Source organism: Xyrauchen texanus, chromosome 35 (genome assembly GCF_025860055.1).
Source record: "Xyrauchen texanus isolate HMW12.3.18 chromosome 35, RBS_HiC_50CHRs, whole genome shotgun sequence".
NCBI classification, from domain to species: domain Eukaryota; kingdom Metazoa; phylum Chordata; class Actinopteri; order Cypriniformes; family Catostomidae; genus Xyrauchen; species Xyrauchen texanus.
The window spans coordinates 22,437,030-22,456,018 of record NC_068310.1 but is presented as its reverse complement, the minus strand read 5'-3'; the positions used below and the strand labels follow the sequence as shown (position 1 = coordinate 22,456,018).

At 38.9% G+C, this 18,989-nt stretch overlaps 1 protein-coding gene across 2 annotated transcripts; it reads left to right on the top strand.

The window, feature by feature from the left end:
- Positions 1-717: 717 nt before the first annotated feature.
- LOC127629206 (protein FAM131C-like) lies at positions 718-17,062 on the top strand. 2 transcript variants are annotated; one of them, XM_052106328.1, is made up of 6 exons: positions 718-958; positions 2,904-2,974; positions 3,309-3,399; positions 13,031-13,264; positions 13,876-13,974; positions 14,988-17,062. In XM_052106328.1, the coding sequence occupies exons 1-6, from the start codon at positions 928-930 to the stop codon at positions 15,254-15,256; spliced, it is 795 nt and encodes a 264-aa protein (XP_051962288.1). In that variant the 5' UTR covers positions 718-927; the 3' UTR covers positions 15,257-17,062. The 2 variants fall into 2 exon arrangements, with proteins under 2 accessions (XP_051962288.1, XP_051962290.1); XM_052106330.1 differs by lacking the exon at positions 13,876-13,974.
- Positions 17,063-18,989: the final 1,927 nt, after the last annotated feature.

Genomic DNA, 18,989 nt, shown 5'->3' with positions numbered 1-18,989 from the left:
GGATGGCATTTTTTCTTCTTTAGTGGAACCCAAAAGGATATGTCAGGCAGAATGTTGGCCGGAAACATCATCTACTTTCATTGCACCTTTGTTCCATACAATAAAACTGAATAGTGGCCGAATCTCAAAGATGATATGCTTAATCACTCCTTAGTCTTCCACAGAAGAAATTATGTCAAACGCCTTTGCAACGACATAAGGGTGAGTAAATGATGACATAACTTTCATTTTTGGGTGAACTTTCCCTTTAAGGAAAATGCTTAATGATACTCTGAACATTTCAGCCACCTGAACAAATCTAATCACACTCATGCACATTTATCTTCCCTTTATCGCTCTATATCTTTTATCGGTTCATCAATCTTTCTTTTACTCTCCCTTTTTCCTACTCTTAAAACTGCACCCTAATTTTCAGCTTTATAACTTCAATAAAAGGTTGCAATTGTAATATGCAGAGAGTGTGGAAGTGTGGAGCTGAGGTAGAAAATGGGGAGGAGAAGAGAGGAGTTTAGGGGAGGGACTCTATGCAGGCATCACTGTACTGTTGTCCCCATTTACTCTCTCTCTCTCTCTCTCTCTCTCTCTCTCTCTCTCTCTCTCTCTCTCTCTCTCTCTCTCTCTCTCACTCTCTCTCTCTCTCTCTCTCTCTCTCTCACCTCTCTCCCTCTCCTCACTTCCATACCCACAAGTGAAACAGTGTTTCAGTGTTCAGGGTAGACGCCCGATCTTGTTTCTCCTTTTCCTGGACCAGTCTTGGACCTTCTCTCTTTTCCCCACCTCTATCATTTTCTTGGCTCCCTCTGCCGGCTCCATATCCCCTTTTTCCAGCACACACTATCTCTCTCTCTCTGTTTTGCTAATTCTTCCCCACCGCCCAACTCTCAGTCAGCTCAGCATGATGAACAGGTAACTGCTAAGCTGTTGAACATGGGCTCCTGCCTCTGCAAAGGTCACCAAGGTCAGTCTCTTCCTGGTTGTCTTTAAATGTATCTGTCTCTCAATCTTGTCTGAGTGATGTGCTCTGTTCGTCCTGTGTCCATCAGAATACCTGTTGGTCCGTCCAGCCCTCACTCTATCTCTTAATCCACCTGTTTGTCTGTTTACATCAAGGATAGCATTGCCATAATAGCCCATTAGTGCATGCACTAGTCACAATAATATATTCACATATGTTGCTTAGATATACAAAATCAGCATACTGTATACTGTATGTTTTGTTGAGGTGATTGAAAAGACCACAGTGCATATGTGCAGACTTTGTGTTGTATGATACTGATTAGATAGAAAATGTGTTTATTTCTGGGTAGCAATAGCAAATTACTGCTACAGTTTTGCTGCTTGTTTGTGTGTACTGCACTCCTGATTGTATAATGACTGTCCTCCTACACTGATTGATTTAATGAGCTTTTATCACTTATTCAGCACAAAAATGTAACAGCTTTAGATTTCAAATAAGAGCAATGAATGTTGGTGCTTAAGTATCAGATCAGATTCTGTGAAGGTCAGACATAAATTCAGTTTCTTAGAGCTCCTGGCCCTATACTTAAAGGAGTAGTTCACCAAAAATTAAGACTATAATAATTTACTCAACCTCATTTCATTTAATGGCCTTTTCTTCAGTGGACCACATAAGGAGATGTTAGGTCACCATTTATTTTTATTTTAAAGATAAAAGATAGAATGAAAGTGAATAACAGCTGAGAGAGGAATATGTGGAGATTGTTATGTTATATTGTGGATTTTAAGGCTCTGAGAGTCAGTTCTATCTGGGTGCAAAAAAGATGTAGTCAGAGTTTTTACAAATGAGTGAAAAAAGATGTCCTCCAAGGAAATGGCAAGCAGCAGGGTTGCAATGAAGTGTATGATTTGTAAATCCCAGGAAGCGTGTTTGTTTGTCTGAGCGTCAGTAGCTAAGGCGGAGCGTCGCGTGCCAAATGCCAAAACTGATGTATAATGCATTTGTGACATGGATGGAGTTTCACGCTGGTAAATGGGAGGTGGGATTTAGTGCCGCAGACCGGCACGATGTTTGGCATAGTAAAGGTCACACATTGTCAGTTGATACCTATTAACAAATTGTCCATTCAAGAACACACTGGTGGGGTCCAGAGGCTCCACAGGTCGAGATTAGCTGTCCTCTTTGAGGTCACACCTCAGTGAGATGCAGCCGGTGACGAACATGTGCACTAGGGATCCCCAGGGAGGTGTTGTCAAGACAATCTCTTGTTGCCATGGAAACGTTAGAGCAACAGGAGTGAGTCCCTGTCCATCCACTTCAGTTCAAACTCAGAGAGGCACATTGCAACATGTAGACACACACTTGCTCACAAACTACATACATGTATGGACATGAAAGTATATAGGTTATTCCATGTCAAATCAAACACATTTCAGAAACATCCCCAGCTTAAATATTTGATTTTGTTAATTATTTTTTCTTTAAAAAGATGAACATAATTAATGATGAAAGACAAAATATGAAATGCCATGTATCAATATTTAGTGAATAAAGTTTGTTTTGTAAAGGGAGGTAAAAATTATAAATGTTGCCCTCTGATTTTGGAGCAAAACTAAAGCTAAATTGTTATTTTTTTCGCCTGTTCATCGGGTGAAAAATTCCATTGACAGGGAATCGGTGTTATCATATATCCAGTTCAGAAAGTTATAGAGATATGGGTGTGGACTTTTCTGACTCAATTGAAAGCAAGCAGTCTTCCAGTATCCCCTTGTAAACTTCCAACTTTTGTGAACACAACTGTTCTGCTGATACTTTAATTTGTAATGGGAAAAACTGTAATAAAATGCAAAATAGAAACAGTTCCACAAGTGGACATTTAAATCCCATCAAATTTATAAATTCAGTGATTTACAGATAAATAACAGCAGCATTTTTGTCCTTACAGAGCTTCAAAATGGCCAGCAACTCCCCATGGAAGAGCTTCAAACCTGTGCTGAGGGACAGCCCATTTTTAAGGTGTGTGCATGTTTTTCCTCACAAAGCCAGAGTCAAAAGTTGGAGTGTTACAACACAGAACTTGTAACATAACACCAAATGCATAGGCCAGTTTGTAATCATTTCAATAATTCAAATAACTGCCTTTCATTCAGTATTCACCCTGCGACAGTCTATGAAGATTAATACATTTCAAATTATACATGAGTGTGCTTTCACACCAGAACTGGATGTGTAAGATCTAGGAAAGCATCTTGTTTGGTGTAATTAGCACCTATGATTCACTCTCTTGCTTTGAAATGTGATCATTTTAAAGGTTTGTCACATTAATTTCTTCTCTTGTCATTTCATTCAGGGTAACCATCAGCCCAACAATGGGAGCATGTCAGATAAAAGGAGCAACAGTGTGTATGACATTGGAGAACTGGCTACATCCTCCCTGCTGGGTGAGGAAAAATATAGTGCATTTCAGACACAGTGTGTTATGTTTGCTATGTTTTGTTTTCATTCAGAATCATTCATCTGAATCAGAAGAGCAGCTGACCTCTACAGCCTGCTAATGTAATTTCCCTCTGCTTGCATATCTAATTTATGAACAGCAACTCTCTCTCTCTCTCTCTCTCTCTCTCTCTCTCTCTCTCTCTCTCTCTCTCTCTCTCTCTCTCTCTCTCTCTCTCTCTCTCTCTCCAGTGCCTCTTAGCTATGGGATGATTTTAATCTCAATATGATTAATGAATGCACACACAATTATGTATGTAGGGCCTACTAGATACATTTTGTGAATGTATTTTACTAACCACAAACAAATGCCATTTGATTTGAATCTGTGGAATTCGGGATTGAATGATTGTGCAGCGATTTGTACAAATACAGACATGTTTGCAAATAAACATGTTCTGTTCTACATTAATAAATCAAAAAATTGCTCGTGCAAAAATGAATCCGTGCATTTGTGGATCAGAAGACACGCGTGCATTTATTGACATCTTGTTCGAATCGATCGTGTTCGGTTCATTTGGATTTTGAGACTTCCTTTTCGCAGTTTACAGCATTCCACCCACACATACACACAGACATACACACAACTAACGAACAAGCCAGTACTATTCATTAACGTGAACACGATTCGTAAATGGGTGTCACTATACAATGAAACAAATGCTTTTCAACCGGTGTCTGTAGAATTAAGAATTACATAAATGTGCAGCAATTTGTACAAATAAAGTCATGTTTGTGAGTATAAATGTTCTGCTTTGTATTAAAGTGTGACAATTTCCGCGTGCAAAAAGGAATCCGTGCATTTCTGGATCAGGCGACACGCGTGCATTTATTGATTCCTTGTTCGAGTCGATCCTGTTCGGTTCATTTGGATTTTGAGACTTTCTTTCCGCACTTTCAGCATTGAGGATCCACACGCAACTGAAAGGCAAGGCAGGCAGCTACCACTAGATGGCAGTCGCAGAGAATTACAGAGTTGACCTGCCCTGGTTTGAGAACAGGTGATAATGGACATTTTGGCATTCTCCCGAAGGACCTTTAAAACATGGATAATACCATTTTAAACCAACAAGCTGGTTGGGTAAGTAACACTAATCTTTTTTTTCTTTTTTTTCTTTTATTGCATACTGAAAAGAAGAAAAAAAAAGTAACTTCCTATAGACTAGCAAGTTAAAAACAATGTACATTTGATATATTTGACATATTAATTACATTTTATAAATATTCATTTGATGAGATATTAACAAACAAATGTTGGCGCTTCATTATTTATGTTATATTATTGTTTAGAGTGCGAGCTGATCAGGGAGGAGAGAATGTTGGCGTGGCTCGTCTGATGTTTTCTGTACGTGGAGAAACTGCAAGAAAAACAAAACTAAGGACACTTGTGACAAATGTCAAAAGGTAGTGTGTGGGATCTACACATGGAAGGTAGAGAGTACATGTGTTGAGTAATCGATCCACAAGCGTCAGTGAATGATGTGCGGGGTTTGCCCCCAAAACAGCCAGATGCCTTGTTCAAGTGAGCCCACTTTTAGGAGAATTCGTTCATAATGATTTTACAGCATACTATTTTCATTATAGTTTTACAGCATGATATTTTTGCTCACAGTAAAACAAATATTGCTTTCTAAATCAGTTCGTTTTCCCACAGTTTAGCTGAATGTTCATATTCTTTATTAACTGTTTTGGCCATTTTGGGTTTGGCCTATATGTGTTTCATACATGTCTAAGGTTTTACTATGCATTGAAATACACATTGGTGATGTTTTTATAAGCTATTGTATTGATTTGTTTTTATTTTACAAAGAAAATAATTTAATATAAATAATCAAAGTTGCATCTGTAATCAGCTACAATAGCAAGTTCTGTGATTTTCGATGAACTAATACATTTTCACATTCATTAGAATTAAAATTTCGTGTCCTGGTGTTTATTATTAATATAACAGTTTCATTTATTCATGGATTTCGATTCCAGTGGTGGCTGCATAGGATTGTTTCCAATTCGTGTTGTCCAAACATTTCCAATAACTCCAGAGCATTGTAAAGTCCAAAAGTCAACATGTTTTGAAAAAAATATAGATTTAATAATTTCCCAAATTCACAACATGTTTTTATCTAACGAAATATTCCGCCTCAATCCATGTTTGTTGGCGTTTAGACTTTCAAAAACATTTTCACTGTGGTGAAAAAACTTGCTGGACACAAAGCGAGGCACGCGCCTTCCGGGGCAGTCTAACAGCTAATATATTTTTTGTATAGTCTAGCACTATTATATATTACAAAAAAAGATTGTATTATATTGGACTATCTGCGTTCGCTTGGCACTCCGTGCTCCATTTAATCCATATTATTCTATTTTATTCAAATTGAGGATTTTGTTCGAGGATTTTGACATTTTTTAGGGTGATGACGTCATAAAATATGACGACAGACATTAGAAGCTTAATTCTAAAACCTCAATAGAAGTGTTGAATGTAAATATGACATGACATTTGGTACAGTCTAGTATGAACGGTCAGAATGACCGCTATGGCCATTCTAGTAGTTCTAGAATTTCCACGAGCATCTTCCTAATGATCGGAGCCCCCGAAGTGACCTGTGCAAAAAAAAAAAATCTAAGAGACTTTCGCGTGCGCACGCGTTACAGTTTCCGGTGTGTGTAGCCTATAACTCTTTTCCGATTGCGTCATTGCCATCATTCATTTACTCAAAGAGACTGAGAGCATGGATGCGCATGAATTTATAGAGATATATTTTAAACTTGGCCTTCAAAGACATTACTGTCTATGACATTTGTAATACTGTCATGGCTGAGACACGCTTTGATCTTCCAAAGGACACTAATCAAGCAATAGACTTGTACTTGCATTTAACACGAGAACTACCGGAATTCTAGAACTACTAGAATGGCCATAGCGGTCATTCTGACCGTTCATACTAGACTGGACCAAATGTCATGTCATATTTACATTCGACACTTCTAATAGTCTAGCACTATTATATATTTGTAATATATAATAGTGCTAGACTATACAAAAAATATATATATATTAGCTGCTAGACTGCCCTGGAAGGTGCGTGCCTCGCTTTGTATACAGCAAGTTTTTTCACCACAGTGAAAATGTTTTTGAAAGTCTAAACGCCAACAAACATGGATTGAGGCGGAATATTTCGTTAGATAAAAACATGTTGTGAATTTGGGAAATTATTAAATCTATATTTTTATATAGGTCACGAAATTTTAATTCTAATGAATGTGAAAATGTATTAGTTCATCGAAAATCACAGAACTTGCTATTGTAGCTGATTACAGATGCAACTTTGATTATTTATATTAAATTATTTTCTTTGTAAAACAAAAACAAATCAATACAATAGCTTATAAAAAACATCACCAATGTGTATTTCAATGCATAGTAAAAACCTTAGACATGTATGAAACACATATAGGCCAAACCCAAAATGGCCAAAACAGTTAATAAAGAATATGAACATTCGCTAAACTGTGGGAAAACGAACTGATTTAGAAAGCAATATTTGTTTTACTGTGAGCAAAAATATCATGCTGTAAAACTATAATGAAAATAGTATGCTGTAAAATCATTATGAACGAATTCTCCTAAAAGTGGGCTCACTTGAACAAGGCATCTGGCTGTTTTGGGGGCAAACCCCGCACATCATTCACTGACGCTTGTGGATCGATTACTCAACACATGTACTCTCTACCTTCCATGTGTAGATCCCACACACTACCTTTTGACATTTGTCACAAGTGTCCTTAGTTTTGTTTTTCTTGCAGTTTCTCCACGTACAGAAAACATCAGACGAGCCACGCCAACATTCTCTCCTCCCTGATCAGCTCGCACTCTAAACAATAATATAACATAAATAATGAAGCGCCAACATTTTTTTGTTAATATCTCATCAAAATAATATTTATAAAATGTAATTAATATGTCAAATATATCAAATGTACATTGTTTTTAACTTGCTAGTCTATAGGAAGTTATTTTTTTTTTTTCTTCTTTTCAGTATGCAATAAAAGAAAAAAAAGAAAAAAAGATTAGTGTTACTTACCCAACCAGCTTGTTGGTTTAAAATGGTATTATCCATGTTTTAAAGGTTCTTCGGGAGAATGCCAAAATGTCCATTATCACCTGTTCTCAAACCAGGGCAGGTCAACTCTGTAATTCTCTGCGACTGCCATCTAGTGGTAGCTGCCTGCCTTGCCTTTCAGTTGCGTGTGGATCCTCAATGCTGAAAGTGCGGAAAGAAAGTCTCAAAATCCAAATGAACCGAACAGGATCGACTCGAACAAGGAATCAATAAATGCACGCGTGTCGCCTGATCCAGAAATGCACGGATTCCTTTTTGCACGCGGAAATTGTCACACTTTAATACAAAGCAGAACATTTATACTCACAAACATGACTTTATTTGTACAAATTGCTGCACATTTATGTAATTCTTAATTCTACAGACACCGGTTGAAAAGCATTTGTTTCATTGTATAGTGACACCCATTTACGAATCGTGTTCACGTTAATGAATAGTACTGGCTTGTTCGTTAGTTGTGTGTATGTCTGTGTGTATGTGTGGGTGGAATGCTGTAAACTGCGAAAAGGAAGTCTCAAAATCCAAATGAACCGAACACGATCGATTCGAACAAGATGTCAATAAATGCACGCGTGTCTTCTGATCCACAAATGCACGGATTCATTTTTGCATGAGCAATTTTTGATTTATTAATATAGAACAGAACACGTTTATTTGCAAATATGTCTGTATTTGTACAAATCGCTGCACAATCATTCAATCCCGAATTCCACAGATTCAAATGGCATTTGTTTGTGGTTAGTAAAATACATTCACAAAATGTATCTAGTACATGAATAATTGTGTGTGCATTCATTAATAATAATGAGATTAATATCATTCCATACTTAGCCACCTGTTTTCTTTTATTTTTATTTGCTTGACATATTCAGGCCCACCCTCTTTAGGACCTTAATTACATAGACTCATAATGTGTTATGGTTTGCTAAGCTTTTTTAAAAAAAATCTTCTATTATATTTCTATTCTATTCTATCGTTTCAGAATAATTATAAATGCAGTCACCAGCCAATGAATATGTATGTTGCGTAAAAAGGACTGAAAAATCTCTGATTGAACAAAATATTCATTTTTAATAAAATAAGACAAATATTTAAAAGAAATTAAGTGCTTGGGGGAAAATGCTATTTTTAGAGAGACTAATTTTACATATTTCATGATGAAAGTAAAGTGTTGCCACATCCATTATTAGGTTAGTATAAAGCCTTAAAGGGATAGTTCATCCAAAAATGTAAATGCTCTCATCATTTACAACATTCCAGTTTTTTTTTTTTTTTAATGTACAGTAATTTCAAATCAGATTGCAACATGCTCCAAAAAAGTTTGGACAGTCAAATGTTTACCAGTGTGAAACATCGCCATTTCTTCTAATAACACTTATTAAGCATTTGGGAACTGAAGACAAAAGTTTGTTAAGTTTAAAAAGTGGAATTTTTCCCTCCTCCATTATGTAACTCTTTAGCCACACAATTGTGTAGACTAAAGAGGGTCTTCATTGCTGTATGGTGTGCTTCATAATGCGCCACACATTCTCAATTGGAGATGGTCAGGACTGCAGGTAGGCCAATCTAGCCCCGCAGTCTCTGCATACACAGCCATGCTCTTATGTAGTAGCAGTATGTGGTTTGAAGTTGTCCTGCTGAAAATTCCAGGACTCATCTGGAATCATCTGATTTGAAATTACTGTACATAAAAATAACAATGAAATTCACAGGGTAAAACATCATATAATGTGTAGTTGAAGCGCTATATAGCAAAGGGTGAAAATAACTTACGAATAAATCCTTTTTTTACTAGTTTTTATTAGCATTTTTCATACTGTTCCAACTTTTTCAGAATTGGGGTTGTAATAGGTGTGTGTGAGAAAGAGATCAAAATGAAAGTAATTGTTTTCTCTATATCTCCACTTTTTCTTTCACATCTGAAAGTCACATATGATGCCTGTTTAGTTTCACTTTCACATCTGAAAGTTAAAGAGGAGATTTAGAGTTAAAAAGGACTTTATTGTTCTGTTTCACACCCACACCTATCATATCACTTCTGAAGTTCCCCTTCTGTCACTCACTCGACATTGTGTTGATTGTAGTGACACAAGGGGCTTCTTTCGGGATCCTCAGATACCCGAATATGAAAAATCTCACAAACCTCCTCAAGGACCTGGAAGGCTCTCAAGCGTTCCTGAGACGGACCACCCAGGGGATGAGATGTTCATACAGGTGCTGGTAACCAGACCACTCCTTCCCTCGGTGGAGGGCCGGGAGTTTTTTCATTTGCCGCACCCCTTCGGGCTGCAGTACCCACTTTTTCAATAAAGAGTGATTTCCTCATCCCCTGGTACACCTAGCCGGTGCCCGCAAACGCTGTTCTCACGGCGCCCCGGCAACAAACCCTTACAGGCAAAGTGGCAGTCTGAAAGTAGAAACTTCCCCTCCACATCCACGTATGTACAGCGTTCACAACCCCAGCCAGCTGGTTTTGACGAGTCCAGAGGACACCTCACTAGTTACTAACCCGCTCCCTACCGGGTACGCAGAGCAAGGTAAGTGCCTTTTCTGCGGATAGGAGTCCCCTTGCAGCAGGTGTCCAGATGCATTGTGGTCACCACAGATGCCTCCAAATAGGGTTGGGGCACCGCGTGCAATGGGCGCGCTGCCGCCGGTTCCTGGTCAGGCCCGCGGCTACGTTGGCACATCAACTGCCTAGAGTTGCTGGCTGTATTTCTTGCCCTGCGGAGGTTTCTCCTGCTGATCCAAGGCAAGCACATCTTGATCCGTTCAGACAGCACCGCGATAGTAGTGTACATAAATTGCCAAGGCGGCGTGCACTCTTGTCATATGTCACAACTCGCCCGCCATCTCCTCCTTTGGAGTCAGCACCAACTAAGGTCACTGCACGCCACTCATGGGGGCAACCTTAACACAACAGCGGACGCGCTGTCGCGACAGGCTCCGCTCAACGGAGAGTTTGCCGTTATGGTAAAGCACAACTGCTTTGCGTACCTATTTGGACCGCACACAGAGCTTTAGACTCTCTGAGCAGCTCTTTGTTTGCTTTGGTGGACAGCAAAAAGGGAACGCTGTCTCCAAACAGAGGCTCAACCACTGGGTAGTCGACGCCATCGAATCGGACCCAGGCCGTTGCGGGTTTGAGCACACTCTACAAGAAGTGTGGCATCCTCGTGTAACTGGCCAAAGGCACCTCTATAGCAGACGTCTGTGGAGCAGCTGGCTGGGCAACACCCAATACCATTGCGAGATTCTGCAATATCCGGGTTGAGTCGGTTTCCTGTGTTTTGTCAGGTCCGAACATGTAGAACTCGGTAACACGGGACGAATGACTGGGTATACCTCTTGCACTAGCACCTTTCCCCTCACTGAAGGTAAACACGAGCACTTTTACTCCCAGGTGAGTCCTCAAACTCGCACTCCCTGAATGTTCTTCCTCCCCAGACCTCTGGCTCGCGAATTCAGCAGAGGACTTCCAGACCAGACCCACTACGGGTACTAGTTACTTTGTACTGGAATAGGTGCTCCATAGGTGCTGGTTATCACTGTAACCCCCTGTTATGTATTTTCTGCGGAACGGTCCCAATGTCAGTTCTCTCTGCCTCGGTCTCCATGTTAGTAGAGCTCCTCCCTCATTAGGCAGGACCCACGTGTGGTGTAACAGGCCCACGTGTCATATTTGCCACATTTTCACCTCACCAGCCTGGGCAGGATGTGGTCTCCACAGGGTCTTTTCCCACTGAAAGTATAGGACTGGAAAAGAACGCCTTCCTCCATGCTTGTTATAGCTAGATGGCCCCAGCCGCAACTAACACTCTATGAGGAGAACCGGCTGGCGCGGCCTGCTTCCATGGATGTCGGATGCTGGGAACCTAATAAAAACAATATGACGTCTTATTGGGGTGTTGGGGAAGGTTAAGTGCAGTCTGATGCTCATGCTCCTTTGGCATGCACCAGCATCAGCAGATCACGTAACACGGTTCAATGTAGGTGGCACTATTGTATGGGGACCCCTATTGTCACAACTCACACAACGTCGAGTGAGTGACAGAAGGGGAAAGTCTAGGTTGCTAGTGTAACCCCCATTCCCTGATGGAGGGAACGAGACGTTGTGTCCCCCTTGCCACAACACTGTACCAAGCCGCTGTAATGGCCGAACCTTATTCTCGGCTCCTCAGTGCAGAACCTGATAGAACAGATGCACAATCCCCGCCTTTTATACACATATGTCTGGGGGCAGGACATGCAAATTCTGTTCGCCAATTTGCCATTGGCATTTTTCATATTCAGAGGTATCCGAGGCTCCCTAAATAAGCCCCTAGTGCCACTACAATCGACACAACGTCTCGTTTCCTCCATCAGGGAACGGGGATTACACTAGTAACCTAGATGATTTGGATTGAAACACTTAAGTCATATTGATTACTTTCAGGTTGTCTTTATGTGAATTTTGGAGCTACAAAGATCTGATCACCATTCACTTGCATTGTATGGACCTACAGAGCTGAGATATATTTCTAAAATAAATAGTTTGTGTTCGGTTTAAGAAAGATAATCAAACACATCTGGGATGGCATGAGGGTAAGTAAATGATGAGAGAACTTAACATTTTTGGTGATCTATCTATTGAAAAGCCAAATATGTTTGGTGTCTAACAGGAAAGTAAATGTTAGGCAGAATGTTTGGGACTGAAAGCCTCAGTGGAACAAAGTGAGGTAAATTTATTATGAGTAAATTATAATATAATATACATTTTTGAATGAACTAACTTTTTAAACAATAATTTTGCTTGCAGATGGCATGCAATTAAAGGGATAGTTCACCCAAAAAAATCATATTCTGTCATGATTTACTCACCCTTGTTTTGTTCCAATCATGTATGACCCTGAATTAATTTCTTTCTTCTGTGGAGCACTCAATTAGATGTTGGGCAGAATGGTAGTGTCTGTCACGATTAACTTTCATTGTTTGGAAAAAATACATGATGAAAATAAATGGTGACTGAGGATAACATTCTACCTAACAGCTCCTTTTGTGTTCCATGAAAGAAAGAATGTCAGATTTGGAACAATATAGTTTTTGGGAGAACTATCTCTTTAATGTGTCCATGGAGAAATCCTTCTCTCCAGAAGTCCTTTTGCTTTGTCGCTAATCTTAAAAGGCTGTGCAGTTTTTAATAACTAAGAGAGAATAAGCTCCACACCCCTTTTATTCCTTGGTAATTTATCCAGTCTTCAATGCTCTCAGTTTTTCCCTTCTTTAGCCTCACCTCTTTATTTCATTTCCTTTCCTTTCCTTTCCTTTCCTTTCCTTTCCCTTCCTTTCCTTTCCTTTCCTTTCCTTTCCTTTCCTTTCCTTTCCTTTCCTTTCCTTTCCTTTCCTCTCCTCTCCTTACTTTTACTTTACTTTAATTTCATTTGATTTGCACCTATTCTTATCCCACCGATCTCCTCAGGACTGCTGGCCACAATTAAAGACCACATCACTAAACCCACTGCCATGGCCCAGGGCCGAGTCGCCCACCTGATTGAATGGAAGAGTTGGGGAGGGGAGGCGACGTCTGGACGGGGCTATTGTGGCTGGACTCAAGATGGAGGGGGCTGGGGAGGGGTTGGAGCAGAATTGCAGGAGGATGAGCAGTTCTACTCCCACCTCACTGATGAAATCAAAGAAGCACGGTTTGCAGCGGGTGAGACAGCATTTGATTATTTTACATATACTGTAACTGACAATGCTAGTACAAATTTGTCATGAAAAAAACACAAGGTCTCAATCCAATGCAACAGCTTAACAAACATGCAAGAGTATGTAATACAGTGTTAGCTGTAATAGTATGTATTTCATGGTTCTTGCCAGAGTATCCTTCAGTATGAGCAATAGAAATAGTGTTGTTTGCCTCAAAAGGCATGATGAAAAAAGTTAATTAAAGAGAGGTGTTAAGTAGACAAAATAATCTATTGATTTATTTTTTATTGATTTGATCTATCTATCCGCGACCCTGTACACAGGATAAGCGGTTGACGATGGATGGATGGATGGATGGATGATCTATCTATCTATATGTCCGTCTGTCCATCCGTCCATCCAACTTTATTTTGAGAATATTCCTGCCAAATGCTTTAATGTAAATGATTGGGAATTATCTGACGTTGAAGACAGAGTGTGAACAATAAATGTCTGTTGTGAGGTGAATAGTGAATAATTTCATTGTCTTCAATGTTAATTTAAATGTTTTCCAAAATCTTTTTTAAATCTTTGGTGCTCTATCTGTGACCGTTAATTTATTGCTGCCTCTCACAGGTGTAGCAGAGCAGTTTGCACTGGCTGAGGCAGCAATGAATGACTGGTCCACCCAGGACATTGAAAATCAAGTCACAGCCAACACAGTCCCATTACAAGGTAATGATACCTTTACCATTATATCCATAGAACAGCATCAAATCAAAATTGCAAGTCCGTGACAGATCTAACCGTGCTTAAATTATTAGCTCTGTTGGTCACCAGTCTATGATTTTGGGGACGCTGATATGCTGGTCACCAGCATGGGCTGCTGATTCATGTTGGTTTTAGCTTAATAAAGTTGGTTTAGCCAGTCTATCAGACTTGCTAATGTGGTCTTCAGTTGGTCCAGCTGGTCTCCCAACCTGATCAACTGACAAAAACCCATTTAAATTAAGCAAAATAGATCAGACTAACCATTATGGAAAATACCAGCTAACCACCTGATTAGACTGGTTTAAACAGTTTTTCTTTTCTGAGACCAGCCAGTTTAACATTTGGGAACTATTTTAAACTTATAAACCAACAAAACCACATTAGTTGACCATTGTAACCAGCAAGTGTCAGCTATGGCTATTGCTATCCTGGTTCACTTGCAACATCAGCACTAACCAGCATAAACCAGCCTGAATGGAAATTGATGCTGGACTAACCTTCAGTACCTATCAAAACGATCTTAATCATAATATCCTGACAGAGAGGTGGAGTACAGCTGCATTAATGTCTTTTTGAACAATGTCTTCTCAATCTGTACCAGCTTATACAAATATACTGTTGTTCCATTTTGAAAGGGATGATAGCTCTTGTGGTGAAATAAGTAGAGAATAATGACAAATGGCCTGTTTAAGCAGATGAGCCAGGTGCAAATCAATCACAACATTGTGACCTGGTACTGATGAGTCTTACGGGCGGGTGCATGAATAAATGACTTGATCTTAATGTTGACACAATATGTCGGGGATAGGATGACTCACTAGATCGAGCACATCAGAGGTCTATATTGAATTTGGACTAATGGGCTTATTAACTTGTGATATAATTCTCATTCTGTCGGTGAGAGATGTCTTTTTGTGCTCCAGGTCTTTTTAAATTCCGCTCTCGCAATGATGATGATGATGTTGATGTCTTCACAGATCCTGAGGGCTTCTATCTCTCTCAGTTCCTCTTGGATGGAGGCAGTCTGGGTGTTCCTCAGCACCTACTCAGAATGCACATGGAAGCTAACATTGACACCAGTTCCCTGGCGCCTTCTCAGCCTCCTCTGTCTCATTTCCCCAGTCATTCTCACTCTCCACTGGACATACAGCTTCCTCAACCGGAGCAGAGAATCTCCCCATTGGAAGGGTCAGCGCGACATGCAGACAGCATTTCGATATCGGAGGATGAGGTTTTTTACAACTGAAATATTGACTGTTGGTGACACAACTGAGGACAATAAGGAGCAGCATTGGTGTCTATTGTGTTTGCTGATGTGAGAAAACCAGTGTGAAGTTACGTGTGAAGGGGTTATCGTTTTACTGTTAAAGTACGTAATAGCCACTACCGAGCCTCTTCAACAAGCAATGAATGCAGGGATCGATGTACACACAGACATGTTATTTACATATCACATAGCCTTTTTGCAAACGAAAGCATCTCTGTTTTCAGTAATGACGATCATAATTTAACAGGGTCACACCAATTACAGTACATCTAGAAGAAGCATCAAGTTCATTGCCCATCCAGGGCCAACAGGCTCATGAATGCATCTAAAATGACACTCACTGCTTGACAAAAGGGTGATCAAGATCACAGTGCCCTTTCACCTTGAACAGAGTGCTTGTAAACACCTTTTTCCAGCAACTTTCAGACTGGTCCCATCAAAAAGAAGTGTATTAGCACTTCATACTGAAGAAGAGAGACAAATTAATATGTGCTTTTATCTCCCAGATACAGCACAGACATTTTCCTGGTGCATTTCCCCCAATAACAGTTCAATGAGATTAAACGGTGTGAGGACTCTCTAGAGCAGAGATTGTAAGTGACTTATGCATTTGAACTGCAAACATAAATTTCGACAGTGAGATGAAAATTTTAAAGGTTTTTGATGTTACTAAATGTTTCCATGGAGATTTTAAGTGTAAAAATGTCTAACACACCAAATGACTGTATGTATCCTGAAGCTTTATAGTTTCTGCGCCCTTAACATCACCAAACAGAATTGTTGATTGATTGTTTTTAGGCTGAACACTCCCGCTATCTGCCATTGGTTGGACACCCAACCACTTTAAACTCACACCATTGGTTGAGCCATTTTGCAATGTCAGGCTGGTCTCAAATAATCAGAGCAATCTTTTGATAAGAGCCATTTTGCACTTTGGCAGGGAATCAACTTACAAATGGCTTACTTATAGTTGTTTCTGCATATTACAGTTTTTCTAAATCGCTTTGACTAATTTTTGAAACAGTCTTAACATTCTCTAAACTGTAAGTGCTATTGTCACATCTGACTTATGTGACATCACAACTCTACTGCATGTCTGCAAAATGTAGTAACTCACCCAAAACATTTAATTCATGCTTCAAAACTTAGTTGTTATGTCAGTAAATTGGCCAATGCCACCAAAATGAAAACAATTTTTGTCATCGTGTGAGCCATACTGGTCAAAATGTTTAGATGTTTTTTCACCATGGCAGTCAACCCTGGAAATTTATGCTGTAAACAAATTTCATTTTTGTTCTACTTTTTTTGTTGACACTGACTGCTTACTGTACTTTACAAGAATATCAGTTTTATCTTGCTGCAATGCTATTTTGTATCACACTGAGCTTTTTAGATACCAATTTCAACAGTAGGTAAAAGTTTACTGGGAAAAGTCAATACTGTTCAATATTTTAGTACACAGAAAAGTATTGAACAGTATTGACTTTTCCCAGTAAACTCACCCAAAAGTCAATACTGTTCAATATTATAGTACACAGAAAAGGATATACACATTTGTATGTATACAGTCAATTTATTTTTGTAGCAAGGTGCTAGATGTAAACAGAAAATTTACATTTGAATGTCCATTTTTACACATTACTTACATAAGTCATATATAGTGAACAGAAAATTGCCACAAAATGACATCCATGCAGAAAAAAAAAAAACAACAATGTAAAAACCTGTGGTAGTTCTGTAAAACAAATAATAAATTGAACTTCCTCACAGTATTAAACATTACGAGCTCCCATCTTCTTGGTGGACATCCAGTCGCTCTTGTTGGTCTGGCCAGAGATTTGGCAGACATCACAAACATTCCATGTCATAGATATTTATGGAATATGCATGTAAGTCTGACAGATTTTGACAAATGAATGGATAATTTTGCATGTGATGTCTCACATGATGAAAGAATGTTTAGAAGTTGTGAAGAGTTGACAATTTCACTGAGAATCAACTCATCAGTTTTGATCAGCAAGCCATGTGCATTTAGTTATTGCACAAATTGTAGACAATTGTACTTACTCTTTTGCACACATGCCAAAACACGTGAAATGTGCTTAAATGAATAAGAAATTCAAATCTGGTGTGAACAAGAAACTAATTGTTCAGAGATTTATATATACACATTCGAGAATTGATCCAAAGCGATTGAGGAAAAACTGTAAGATGTTATAGGAAGTATTTTAACATTGAAAAAATACACACTTTTAACACAGCTTTAAAAAAAAAGGAGTTACAGTTGCCACAGACTTTTACACTGCTTCAAAAGTGTTACCTCAAGTAACTTGCCTCCATATTGTGTTAAACTTGTTCTATTTGTGCAAAGTCCTTTTAATGTATAAAATTTAATTTAATCCTCAAAAGATCTTAAATACACAGTACATTGCTGCAGGAAAAAAAAAGAAAAAGCTAGCTAACAAGAGAATTCTTGTGTGACCGTGCAAGGGTTCAGCTAGAGACAAAAGAGGTGGAATAAAATTTGTCTGCCTTGTCTCTGTAATTAGCCCTATTCACACTCCACTGACAAAAAGAGGTGATGAGAGAGCGAGAGAGATAGTTATAGAGGCAGAGGAGGAATAAGAGATGGTGAGGATTATAGTAAATGCAGAGGCAGGAGAGAGAGAAAGAGAAGATGGAGGGTTGGAAAGCTGGGTGTTGGGAGGTGGTATGATTGGGAGTGGGATTGTTATCATGCTTCAGGGTCTTTTAATAGAAGTTTACATCGTATGATCCTTGTGTGCGGTGTCAGATAGTGTGTGTGGCTGCTTTTGTGGTCTGGGGGAGGTTTGGAGTAGGATTTAATTGTGTAGATAAAGATTCCGGGGTGGTGAGTTGAATTGAAATTATGTTTGTAACTGGAATTCAATTTCAGCTAAATATTTAAGGAAGAATACAGTGAGAATTTAAATGAATTATTATTAATTCAAAGCAAATAAGGAATAATGTCAGAAATGCAGATATGGGAAAGTATTTGGGATGGCTGAGAAATCAAAGATAGGTTTTTTTATTACTGAAGCCTTTGTTCAGCACTCAGTACTTTTATCCCAGTGCTTAAAAGCTGCAAAATTTACAAAAAGATATTGCATTTCATTTGAACACAATACATGTAAATTATTTTCAATATGTTACAGGGTCAGTTAGTCAGTCAACATCTTTGGTTCTGTCCCTACTGCTCATGGACTATCAGACAAAATAGTACTGTTTTAGGTACTAACCCTAACCTAACCCCAATGCTGTCATTGGTGTGGTACCCTTGTTTTGGGGAACATATTGTACCCTTATGGAGACAAAAATGTATGTTTTTTGTTCCCAAAAAGAACTAAACAAATAAATATATATTGAAAGGTACACAATAGTGCATTTATGTACCCAGAATGAGCTATAAATATTAGATTTACAGAAAATTTCACCTTGAGGTTACCACTCCCAGTTACATCCCTTTTTTTCGGGAGTATATAGGGACAGATAACAGTAGGATAGAAACGGTTTAAAAGCCTCCCTTAAAGGAATTGTTTACCGAACTTTTTTTATTATGTCACTGTTGTTTTCACTCACCCTCATGTTGTTCCAAGCATGAATTACTGGTACTCTTTTTCTCGTGTGGAACACAAAAGGAGATTGTAGGAAGAATTGTCAGCCTTAGTCACCATTTAGTTTAATTGCATAT

Bases quoted from the DNA above. Each gene is read 5' to 3' on its own strand.
- LOC127629206 (XM_052106328.1), top strand. From the start codon at position 928: ATGGGCTCCTGCCTCTGCAAAGGTCACCAAG. The intron at 2,975-3,308 runs GTGTGTGCATGT...CATTTCATTCAG, and splicing joins AGGGACAGCCCATTTTTAAG to GGTAACCATCAGCCCAACAA. The intron at 3,400-13,030 runs GTGAGGAAAAAT...CGATCTCCTCAG, and splicing joins GGCTACATCCTCCCTGCTGG to GACTGCTGGCCACAATTAAA.